Source organism: Triticum dicoccoides, chromosome 2A (assembly GCF_002162155.2).
Source record: "Triticum dicoccoides isolate Atlit2015 ecotype Zavitan chromosome 2A, WEW_v2.0, whole genome shotgun sequence".
In the NCBI taxonomy this organism is placed as follows: domain Eukaryota; kingdom Viridiplantae; phylum Streptophyta; class Magnoliopsida; order Poales; family Poaceae; genus Triticum; species Triticum dicoccoides.
In genome coordinates this window covers 738935639-738948266 of record NC_041382.1, presented here as the reverse complement: position 1 = coordinate 738948266, position 12628 = coordinate 738935639, and the positions used below count along the sequence as shown (strand labels likewise).

Below are 12628 nucleotides of genomic sequence, written 5' to 3'. Positions count from 1 at the left end.
CAGAGCCGCCGCTTCCGCCCGGCGTCAGGTGATCCCTGAGCGTGCCGTTGCTCGTGTGCTGGTATTGGTAGACGAACATGCGTTCGTCATCCTCCGTGCACCAGCCCACCAGGCGCACGATGTGGTTGTGACGGAGGTTTCGGAGGATCTCGATCTCCGCCACGAACGCACCCTCTCGTTGACTCCCGTGGTTCTTCAGGCTCTTGACGGCCACCTCCTGGCCGTCGTGGAGACGGCCCTTGTACACCGTTCCGGAGCTGTCCTCACTGAGCACATGGCCGTAGTTGCCGGTCAAGACGGCGATCTCCGCTGACGTGAAGTGCGCAGCTGCATGCGTTGAGGTTGAGCCCACGTAGGCGACCTTCGCAGGCTCCTATAGAAGACGATATGGGATACGCGCCCCTTTAGGTGGTCGCACTCTACCTTATTCTCGCGGGCTTTCTCTGCCGCCTTCGTAATATCGGAGATGAGCACGAAAACTAGCCGCGCCACCGCCGCCGCCGGCACTGCCACTACTACAAGCTCGAGACCAGCCATGACTCTGTAATTACCAACTACCGGGCGTTAGTTGGTGATCATCAAGCGACAAGAAGAGGTGGCTATATATGCATGGTCGCCCAACGGCATGGTCGTCGATGCCGCGTTAGTCCTTCGAATTGTTCTATAGGTTTTGCATCTTCTACTTGGTTAATTAAGTGGTTGCATATTTTTATGGTTTGCGTGCTGTACAAGACAAATTCTGTAACTGTAGGATTTGATGATGTTCGTCTTAGAATCTAAACTATCTTGATAATAATATAAGTAGTACTATATATCGCTTTCGTATACTTAGTCGGCCGGAAATGTGCAACGAGCTGGGCGGTTGGGGCAATTATTGCTTATGGAGAAATAGTTATTTCTCGATCGCTGACATCACCGGTACCGATAGCAAAAGCATATACCACATCATGCCTCCAATTTTTCTCTCGTTTGCTAGTTTTCGTTTTGTGCGTTGTACCTTTTTTTGGAAGAAATGTATCAGAGCTATGTTTCATTCATTAAGAGGGGAACCAGCAGAGCCAGGAAATTACGAGGGGTTACAAGGAACACAAGATTACAGATCACACCGAGACCAACGATGAGCTACAAGCAGTGGCGTAAATGCCTGTTTGAAGAAAAAAAATCATTATCTCCTAAACGTTTATTCAAATAAACTGAAAATCTCCTAGATTACTGCTGGGAACCTGACTAGGCCTTTTCTTTTTCAGTTTTTTTGCACATCTAAGTCATATGTCATTGATCTTACATTAAGATTCGTGTGAATATATTTTTTTCTTTTTATGCTTGATTCACTCACTTAAAGGTGCAATAATTAAAGCACGTCTAGATGTGCTCTAGACACATCCTTTCTTTTTTTGATTCATGTTGCGGTGTGTGTGGCAACCTGTTGTTGCCGCACTGCCTGACCCTTAATGGTCACCACACAAAAAGAAAACCAAACAAAACAAAATGGCCACCATCGATAACCTGTTGTTGGACTCCTCCCGTGTCGCCCCTGCGCGGCGACCGGGAGGAACCCTAGCGCCGCCGCGTCCTCGTCCCTCCCTCGACCTCTCCTCCTCGTCGCCGCCGGGCAAAGCCCGGTCGGCGTCGGCGGCGGCGGGATCTCTTCTCCCACGACTCGCTGGATCTGGCGCGGGCACATCGTGGCGGTTTTTGGCGGCGCGCTGGAGGTGGGGTGCGCCGGCGCGGGCTTGGGGGCAACGGCAGGGCTCACGCTCGCGGTTTTCCCCTGGTGTGCGTGGGAGTCCGCTCGAGGCGCACGGCGGCGGCCCTCGGCAAGCGATGGTGGGCGCTAGGCTCTCGGCGGCACTCCGGCGTGTGCAGGTGGCGGTGCTCCCTGTGCGCGGTCGGCGGCTCCGTCTCTGACCTGGACGGCGCGGGGGATGGCGGCGGACCGGCGTGGCCGACAATCTGGATGCGGTGGTGCCGGCGGCTCGCTGATCTGCCGATACTCCAGGGTTCTGCCTGGTGGTGCTGGTGGTGACGGCGGCCCATGCACGAGAGTTGGATCCCTTCGAACTGATCTGGGTGAAAACTTGCCTTCGGCGTCTGCTAAGGCCGGCGGTGGCGGTGCTATCTGCGTCGTTCCCTTCTTGAAGGCATCGTCGTCGAGAAGTTCAAGGCCACTCTCTGCTACCTCCGGGGGAAACCCTAGATCGGATGATCGGATGACGGCGACGCTCTGGTGTCGTTCCTCCCTTGGGGCGTCATTCTTGGAGGTACACACGTGATCAAGGGACCAGAGGACGGATTCTTTGGTGGACCGGTGATTCATACTACACACTAATGGCGACGGATCTTAAACGTGTGGCGCAGTGCAGATTCAGAGTTTGCTGTGGGAGGATGGACTCGTGTAGGAGGACGACGCTGTCGGGCGTCGTTGTGGCGTCGATGGCAGAGAGACCTGGCACGGTACATGCAACAGTACAACTCTGAAGATGGATTGGTGGCAGGTGGCTGCGGCGGCCTCATACCTGGCAGGCGTCCTGGTTGAGGAGTGCGCCGGACTGGTAGGTGCCCCATACCCGGCAGGCGTCCTGGTTGGGACCTCAGATCTTAGATGTTTAGGTTTGGCTGTGATGTCTATTTGGTATTAGGCCCGGACTATCTGCACCCCTTCATTAATTGGATAGGTGTAGCGACAATTGTTGCTTAGACGGTGGCTTTAGTCTTGTTGTTGTATGGCTTTGTAAGGCCTTGTGAGATTAATTAATAAAGTGGTTGTATGCATCGTCCAGATGCAGAGGTCGGGGGTCATTCTTCTTTTCTAAAAAAATCAATAACATGTTGTCTTTCTCAAAAAGAAAAAAACATGACCTGGATGCGCCAGGGAATTTGCTGATCAGGGCATAGCAAACCAAACAAAAAGTAAGGCCAGTTAGCCAGAAAAAAAAGGCCACCACACACCCTCCAACACGAATCTCCGCGTGCGCGATGTATCCAGTGACCACTCAGGCGATTGAGATGCAACTATTTCTTAGCTAGGTGAGAAACAACAAAACCTTTTTTATGTAGTTGCCTAGTTGATGAGCAATTAGTACAAATGTTGCAAAACATTCTCTTCCATACTACTAATTCTAGTAGGCAGGGTTTGACATGCACTAGAGGATTTTCCTTGCGTGGGCAAACCCCCAGAAACCACGTTGGCCCATTTGGTACAGAGGGTTTGTATGGGCCAATCCTCTCTAATCCACGCGAAACCACGTGAACCCACGCGACTCGAAACTCTCGTCCAGTGACTCAGGGAATCGCTTGTCCCATCGCATGCCGCCAGCGAGAGGAAGAGACGCCGCCGCCGCCACCACCGAGGGGAAGAGCCCCGCCGGCGAGAGGAGGAGCCCCCACGCCGCCTGCCCGACTCTGCCCGACGCCCCGACGCCGCCCGACTCTGCCCGACGCCGGCGTTACTCCTCCAACATACTGGCCTTCTCCCTGGTGGTAAGCCATCTCCGCCTCTCCCTTCCCCTCGTCCTCTGCCCGCCTCCGTCCTAACCTTGTCCCCGGTGGTAAGTCATCGACGCCGGAGAGCTCGCTAAGAACGATGTCCTCTTCTAGCCACTCATCGATCCTAACCCTACCCGACGAGATTGCCGTGATTTTCTGATGGTGATGGTGACGGTGATGGTGATGGTCTGATGGATCTAGGAGGATTGACAGTTTGTAGCAATATTGTGTTTCTATAGAATGAGATGTTTATTTCATTTTATTTGAAATAGATGAGTGCTCTGCATATTTGTTAGGAGAGAATCAATGTTTCAAATGTCCATTGTCGGAGATGTCAAGATTTGTTAGTAGCTGATGCAAAGGAGGAGGACTTGTTGGGTTGTGGTGACGACCGACAGTCTTGTTCTTCAGTCTAATTTAGCGATAGTTATCTGAACTTGCAAATCTACAACACTTGCGACTAATGCTACTGTCTCTTCATTACTCCAAGAGTTTAGCAGTGAAATATGTTGTTTGGTATATAATCTTGTTGTTAGTGCTGGGAATTAGCACACAAATGCACTTGTGGTTAACTGATAACTGCAGCGGAAACAAGTAATCTCAACACCACATCATGTACTAATTCAAGGATCGTTACTTAGCACGGAAGGAAACATATGCAGCAGCATATATGGAGGCAGAAAATGTTACTCAGCGGGCAAGACACTCCTCGGCCTAGTGTCTTTTGGTAGGACTAAGTTTCTGGATAGCACCAAGTATCAACAAAGAGACACCAGATTTTCACGTGAAAAACCCCTTAACTTGAGGGGTAAAAACCACGGACTGAAGCCACCCAAATCCTCTTCCACTATTATCAAATGTGGGATACAACAAGTTCTTCTCTAGAAAGCACTAGAGGATCTCATACATCAAGATTTCTGAATCTTGGATGAACACAACAAGATTTGGGCCTCAAGAACTAGGGATTGGAACAATCTCACCAAAGATGATGGAACCGAAGCTTGAAGGAGACAAGGTAGTGGATCTGGACCATCACAACCTTGGGGAGGTGATCCCTTGCTCTTCCTTCAATCTTCCTCTTCTTCCCTTGCTCTCTTGGTTTTCTCTCTTCTTCTCTCTTGGAGAATGAACTGATTTTCGTCACACTTGGTGGTGGATGCTGGATGGAGGGTAAAAGCATCCCCATCCACACATGTGCAAAGTCTAAAATGACCCTAGGTCATAACCCTAATGGGTAGTGGGCTTATGCACCTCTTTGGGCTGCCTAAAAGGCCTCAAATGGTCATCTCCTCACAGCCCACATGAGAAGGATATCCCAACAGTTAGCTTGTTTGGAAGTTTGATAAAATGCATGGACCTTGCAGTATAGTGTTGCTTGATTATGTTGTCACAACTCACAACACGGGTATGTGATACAACAGGTTTAAGCTGATCTGCTTGCGCCAACTTGCAGTGAGAAGCCATTTTAAGTTGTATTGTACTTCTTTGTTTCAGAATGTACTTGTTCCATCCATGTGCTGGACTCTAGAGTTTGGTTTAGAAAGCAGTACTTTGGTACTACTAGCAAAATCTTCCTTTTTGTGCAACTCGGCCTAAAAATGTCAGATAAATAAATAAGTTTGCCCAACAGGGAGTCGGGTTTATGTTGTTGATATCTTTCTTGGAGACTGCATCCAGAGAGGTAGTGGAGGATGTATTATCTCATCTTCAGTAGCTGACCATTCATTACAGTTTCTTTGCAGTGCTCTTTCTAGCCAGCAAGGAAATAGTCCACATTGCGAGCTTCACTGAATAGTTGTTTGAATTTGAAGGAAATAAACATACATACATCCAGGGCAATATTTCATTGCGACCTTTTAACACATTCTGAGAATTTTAGAAGTCCAGACGTATTCTAGTTAGTTTCAAATGTGCTTTGCTTCACTTCGGAAGATGCCAGTTGTTTGAATTTTAACTCTGCATTCTGCTTGAGATTTTTTGTTTGTTTGTTATGAACCTTGTGCTTCTGCCTTTGATGATTTCATTGAATTCACCATTGACCTAGGTCTTGGTTTAATTCCATCATCATGTTGTACAGGTGTACTACTTTTTCTGTTTAATTCTTTTGATCTGATGTTTGGGTGCCAACAGATAACAGGAGATGTACAGATAGGGTCACTTCACACTGAATTTTGTTTTCGGCGGCAAGATCGCAGTGCGAGCTTTAATATCATTTACTCAAAATACATCTAACCCTTGGACCAATTCATCTGTTTTTTATAGGGACTTGATCTCGCGGAAGACGGGTGACCACTTCGTTGCCACAAGTCTCCTTCACACCGTGTAGCCCGCAAACATGTCTCGGAGCATTTGCCGATCAAATTTATGTTGTAATGAACCGTTGACTTTCGTTGATCGAACATCTTGTATTTTTCATTCGGATCGTGGCATGTATGCATGTAACATTTCATTGGAACAGTTGATAGTACATGCAATAGATCATACGAGCCTTTTTGTTATTTTGCGTAATCTAGTTGCACCATTGTTGCAAGTACATTTCTTCTATGAGCTTTTGAAGCTTTTGAAGTTGTAAAAATTGCATCTTTAATTATAGTGTACTAATTTTGCAAACCCTCTGTATCAATCCTTCTGTACCAAATAGAAGGGGTATGTGAGGGGTTCTGGAGGAGTTGGGAGGATTGGGTGGAAGAGAGGGATTCACCAAATCCTCCCAAATCCCCTCCTCCTAAAACCTCTCAAATACTTTTCTACCAAATGAGGCCTAAAGGGGTGACCAAATCATGCGGCATGGAAGCTAAACTTTCCAATATGCCAGGTACCAGCAAATGTTGTCCCTGTCGTCTAATCTAGACGCACATATCTTGGCACAAATCTGACGCCACGTCAACTTGGGGCTCAAGTCCTGCTACAGTTTTGTAGCGCGCACTCCACCAGTTGGTCTAGAGAGGTGGTTGTGAACACTTTGCGCTCAAACATCTTTTATATATTTGAGTTATTTTGTTTAAATTATTTTTTTCATTTGCAAAAAAATCCAAAAACCCTGAATTTTGCCACTTTTTGATAGAAAAAAACCTATAATTTTTAGAGGTGATTTGTTTTTTGTAAATTTGCCGTGTGCATTTTTATTATGTGGCACTGCCATTTTGCCATGTTTTTACAATCCCCCGTGGAAGTTTTTAGTTACTGCACGGCATTTTAATAATAAGATGCATCGCCTTTTTATTATTGAAAGGATGGTAGTCTTATGTTTAAGAGCATGGCATTTATTAGTAGTAACAGGGCAGTTTTTAAATTTTTTTTCTCAAAAGAATGGCATTTTATGATTAAAAGCGTGGAATTTTATTACTGGGAGGATGGCATTTTTTTATTATTAATAGGTGGCAGTTTATTTTTTGACAGCATGGCATTATTATTATTTTTTACATGAAATTTCTATTAAAGCAGGATGACATTCTTTAATGTCAATATGATAGCATTTTTTATGTTGAGAGGCTAGGATTTTTTATTTTTATTGCATGGTACTTTTTTGGGGCCTTATCCACATAAAATAATTTTTATAGAGGATGGAAGTTTTATGAAGTATCACGGCAATTTCAAAAAATCAAAGCATGGAATTTTTATAAATTTGTGCACATTTTTTAATTCATGGCATTTTTTATCGAGGCTTGCAGTTTTTATTTTTTATCTAGAGGATAGCATTTTTTAAGTTTAGCATGGAAAAAAATCCAAGCCACTGAAACCTTCTTTTTTAAGTTGTAATGTGGGAATTGTAAACAAAAAAACTTCAACTGATCCTTTTTGCATGGGGGTGGGGGAGGGGGTCACGCTGGGCCTGCCTGCTGGTGAACGAGCAAACAGGTCGATGGGAGCTGCCTCAAATCCTTTTCGTAAGCGCCCATTACAGTATGTTATGTAAGCAGACGCGCGTCCCTCCTCCACACTAGCCCAACCCATCTTCCTCTTTTCTGTTTTCTAAAACACAAAAGACTGCACAGGTGGTAATAAGAAGGATGTCGGCCTTCGTTCTGAAGTTAACAAGAGCAGATGAAACTATTAGATTTGCTAGTGTTCCAGAAGAATAAATAAGGTAATTTTAGTAAGTTCATAATGGTTTATGTAAAGCAGGGGGCAAAGCTTCTAATAAAGATTCCCCCTCATTGCCATCGTCGGCCTTCCCCAGCTCCCCTCCTTCGTCGTTTCTGGCTAAGCATCTTTCGGCGGGTTTGATTTGAACCGGCGACCTCCTGGTTCAATGTACGGTGCACTAACCAGCTGACCTGATGCGATTAGTTACATCTTTTTCTATCTTTTCTTCCTTCTTCTTTTCTTTCTTCATTTTTTGGAAAGGTTCTATTCAGCTTTTTTTTCTTTTCTTTTTTCTATGCCCTTTTTGTTTTCTTTTGCGAAATGCCCAAACGTTTTTCAAATTCGTGAACTTTTATTAGAACCTGTGGGTTTTTCTTTTAAAAAACAATGAACTTTTTCTCAAAACGAAAGAACCTTTTTTCAAAATTCATGATAAAATCGATGAACTTTTTGATAATTGCTGATTTTTCTATTTCTGTATTTTGACTTTTTTTAAACCCATGAACATTTAATAAATCCATGATTTTTTTATTTCATGAACATATTAAAATTCACAAAAACCGAGGGGCGGTCTTTTTCCTCAACCAGCAGCACAACACAACCGAAAAAAACAAAATACGAGCAAGGCGAGTTGATCGAGGGAACAAATTAGTCTTTTTATTTAGCGAGCGAGCAAATGAAACGAAATGAGAGCAAGTGATGCTTGATGAGCCACGGCCCATTGCCATTCGTGTGAGCGCCGATTTCCCATTTTGCGCATAAGGCGCCGAAGAGGAGGTCTCGGGAGCTGCTCCCCGTGACGAATGATTCATTCAGCGAGGGGCAGCCCCCTTTTTCTTTTGAACAAAGTGCAATCGGAGTCACTCATATACATGGGTATACAGTCACTCTTATGAACGCACGCGCATATATCCTAATTATATGAGCACCTTCAATAGATTGAGCCGGCATATCATCTTCAGATTTTTATGAAGTCACTACAGGCTCCTCGCGGTCGACGGGAACGTTTCCTTCCACTGAACAAACACCGCCATAAGCACTGCAAACTTTTAAGTAGTTGCACTCGCATTTAAAAATTCCTAAAAAATTTGGACAAACGAGGATTAGAACTCCACTCCTCCAGGTAGTAAGCAGTGGTACATAACCAATGGTACACATAATCTGGGTCTCTAAAATTGAAGCATGGCTTATAAGAACTATGAGCAGTGACAGATCTAAAATATTATTTGGTACTTCGAACGCGCTTTTAAGAAAGCAAATATTTATTGAAACATAAACAATTATAAACTGTGAAAAAACAAGTTCAATTTTTGAAAAATATTAGAAAACACGATTTTTAATCTTTTTTCATAAGCATGAACATTTAAACAAAAATCAAACATTTATTGAAACTTTGAATCAAAATTTGGAAAGAGAATATTTTTGCAAATACGACCATTTTTGAAACTTTGAATTTTGTTCAGGAGTTTCATATTCGCCTGTCCAAGTTTGATTTTGGAATTTCAAAAGATGTTCATGTTTTAAAAAAAATGTTCATCATTTTTCGAAAATGTTCTGTCTCAAAAACATTGTTCATCATTTTCAAAAAAGGATTCTGTTTTAAAAAATATTCGTCATTATATAAAACAAATCGCATTTTTTAGGAAATGTTTCAATTTTTCCCAAAAATGTTTTCATATGTGAACGCGGGAGGTGGTGAGCTCAAATCCTCGCACCCTCTCTTCTTTTTTACATCACTTCTTTAAGTGAAGCACACGTTGTCTACTGATGGGATGTCCCAGTTGAGGCACCTGTGTAAACGTTCGTTGGGTGAGATTTGAACCGGAGACCCCCTTGTCAAGCGTACGCTGCAGTTACATTTTCTTTTCCTTTACATCTATTTCCTTTTCCTTATTCTATTTCTATTTCTATTTCTGTTTTCTTTTTTCTTATTTTCTTTTTTACTTTTATTCGGACGTTTTTCTTTAAATCGATGAGATTTTTTTAAAAATTGTGAACTTTTTTTCAAAATCGATGAACTATTTTAGAAATCAATGAATATTTTTCAAAATTGATGAACTTTTTCCAAATCAATTTTTTTTTTTGCAAATTCGATGAACTCTTTTCAAAATCCATGAATTGTTTTACAAAATCGATGGTCTTTTTCCAAATCCAATGAACTTTTTTGCAAATTTGATGAACTTTTTTCAAAATTGATGAACTTTTTTAAAAAATGATGATTTTTTTAATTTGTGAATTTTTCCTCAAATTTTTGAACTTCATTAATTTTCTTGAACTACTTTGTATTTTTTGAACCTTTTCAAATCCGTGAACTTTTTCAAACTCTTGAACTTTTTTCAAAATCACGAACCTTTATTAAATTAGTAATCTTTTTTATATTTTGTGAACTTTTCTTCAATATTTTTGAACTTTTCTTAATAAATGAGCCTTTTCTTTTTTATTGTGAACTTCTTTTTAATCTGTGAATTTCCCTTTTTGGAACCGCACAACCAGTGTTGTCCTTAATTATTATCGAGGACTATTAATTACTAGTGGCAGGTAGGCCTATTTGTTAGTCGAGCGGGTTTGGAAAGCAAATTGCATGAGTTCGATTCCTGACTGCAACAACTCTTTGTTGGCATTACGCGTTCGTGGGCCGGCCCAGCAGGGCGCTGTAGCGAGCGCCACATGGGTTAGATGGTGCTGAAGGTGCGGAGTAGGAGCTCCCGCGATTTTTACCACATTGACTGGCCACACTACAAGAGTCGTTCGTGGGGAATACAAAGGGATGAGCTCGACTGAACCGAAATCACACATTTCTCACCCTTTGGCTAAAAGAAACAAGTGTAATATCTGTTCTTATCGCTTTAACTAATATAATATCCAAGTCTCTTGTGTTGTCTTAGTGTTGCACTACTACAAGCTCTAATGCACCTCAACAAAATCAAGTTAAATATTTCTCAAAAGGTTATAAAAATGGTGCCCTCGTAAGCCATTCGATCCCCCTCGTGTGATTCTTTTCCAGCTTGCATCTCCTTCGTCCATTCGCCCATAAAGTCGCCTCCCGCTTGCACAACTCGCGGCTGGTTTGGGCTCCTGCCGGTCCATCGCATCGCATATGTGCCTCCTGTCGACTGTAGCAGTGCCGCTGCCGCTGCTGGTTCTAGCCTTCGGCTTTGGCCGGTTGCAGCAACACCAGCTGCTGGAGGGAGATTCAGAGTCGTCGCCGCTTGGTGGCATGGAGAACCATGACGTGGGAGGTGGGCATGGTGGTTAGAGAGGCTTGGAACTGAGAGGTGGCTGGGAGCAGAGAGGCTGAGAAGTGTGCAAAAAGGAGTTCGGAGATGTGATGTGGATGGGGCCGGCGCGCGACTTAAATAGGCTTGACAGCCAGCCAAAGGGAGGGGAAGCCAACTTCTATGCGACGCAGAGGCAGGAGTAGACTTCTCGACCGCTGTGTCATGCAAGGCTTCATTTATTATGTTATAGACTCATATTGCATTGAGACATGTGATGTTACAGTAACTAGCTAAGTTACTCAAACTACCTCTCTCTGCATTAACTCATTGCCACATAAACAAATCTGCTGAGTTGGACTCGATGTTACTGTTGAAATTACTCCCACTGTGGCTAATCTCATAGAGCAGCTCCATTCCCTCATCCCGTTGACCCCCTTTCCGAAGCTCGTACGTACACACGGTAACCTACTCTGTAGCATGTTGCGGGTCAAGACGTGTGCGATGTCTAATTAACTGAACTGAGTTAGCTCAGTCGGTGTATTAAAATTTGTTGATCACATTATTAATGCAGAGTATGGACTTGGGTAACAAGTTGGGAAACCATTTTTATACCAAATATTGCAACTTGAGCCCGAGTATCAGAATTAGGCTCTCAACGTACCAACGGGCCCAATTATCGCGTACGAAACGTGGGTGGAGCGTTCACCTTTTATAATTGTGAAAAAAATATAAGAAAAATTCACGACATGCAAGTAGCATACAAATCATACATTTTTTTAACCGATCTTGCCACACACTTTTAAATCTAGGTCCGAACCTCAACATGTTTTTATATAAAATAAAATGACAGATTCAGCTATGGATAGCGTACCCGATTTTGAAATGTCAAATAAAATCCTCCTCATACCATTCACAAATAGAAAAAAGAATCTGCTTTGTTTCTTGATCTATGAATCGAATTAGGACTCAGAAATTCTGTGGTACGGTAGATGCCTGATGTATCACTAGTGTTAAAAGGTGTCGATATCACGACTTTGTAGTCAGTGAATTGGAGGCTTGTGCACCTAAAAAATATTATTTATTGGTGGTTTTCCTTTCAGAATGTCACTATTGATATTATTTTAATGTTCTTGTATAGAAGTAATAACAGGTTAAAAGAACCAATCAACATGTCAGGCAAGAAGCATTCCACCATGACCAAACAAACAAATAAGATTTAGCAAAACTGGACCACGCAACAAACAAAGGCAAAGGAATTTAATTAGCAAAACACGGTATATGAATGAAGAGGTCCATGGTAGTCCATGTAATAAGAGTATTTATCCATTTCCATTGTAGGTAGAAAATGACATGAGCATTTGAAGAGTGCATGCATTACCGTCGAGCATGTTGGTGTTCTTCTTCTTCTTCTTCTTCTTCTTCTTCTTCTTCTTCTTCTTCTTCTTTGTTTGATGTGTGCGCAATCATGCATATGTAACCAGAGTGCCTTGTGAATTGTGATTGTTTTATTTAATTTGAATGGTCTAGATTGCCTAGTTCACGTTGTAGTCAATCGTTGTATAGGGCTATTCGGCGGCTTGACAACAGACCAGGATGGCGTAGTCAAATTCCGACCAGCCACTTTTGGCAACTTTTTCTATTTGGCGCTTTTGATTAAAAAACAGTTTTGACATTTCAGACAAATTTGTTATCGACTTCAAAAATTCTTGATCCAACTTTTAGAACTTGAAACTTTTGGGGTTTTTGAAAATATTTCTTTCAGAAATCAACATTCATAGTATGAACTTTTGGTACTTTCAACTTTAGGAATTTCAATTTTTCAAAATTTGGAACCTCCG

General features: G+C 42.9%; 1 protein-coding gene across 1 annotated transcript in view; it reads right to left on the bottom strand.

Moving 5' to 3' along the window:
- Positions 1-537, bottom strand: part of LOC119358263 (putative serine/threonine-protein kinase-like protein CCR3) — a 2713-nt gene extending 2176 nt beyond the window's left edge. Inside the window, exons 1-2 of the mRNA XM_037624905.1 lie at positions 424-537; positions 4-373 (exon numbers count right to left, since the gene is read on the bottom strand). Coding sequence (XP_037480802.1) covers positions 4-373; positions 424-537 — 484 coding nt within the window. The remainder of the gene's footprint in view (positions 1-3; positions 374-423) is intronic.
- Between the last annotated feature and the right edge of the window lie 12091 nt (positions 538-12628).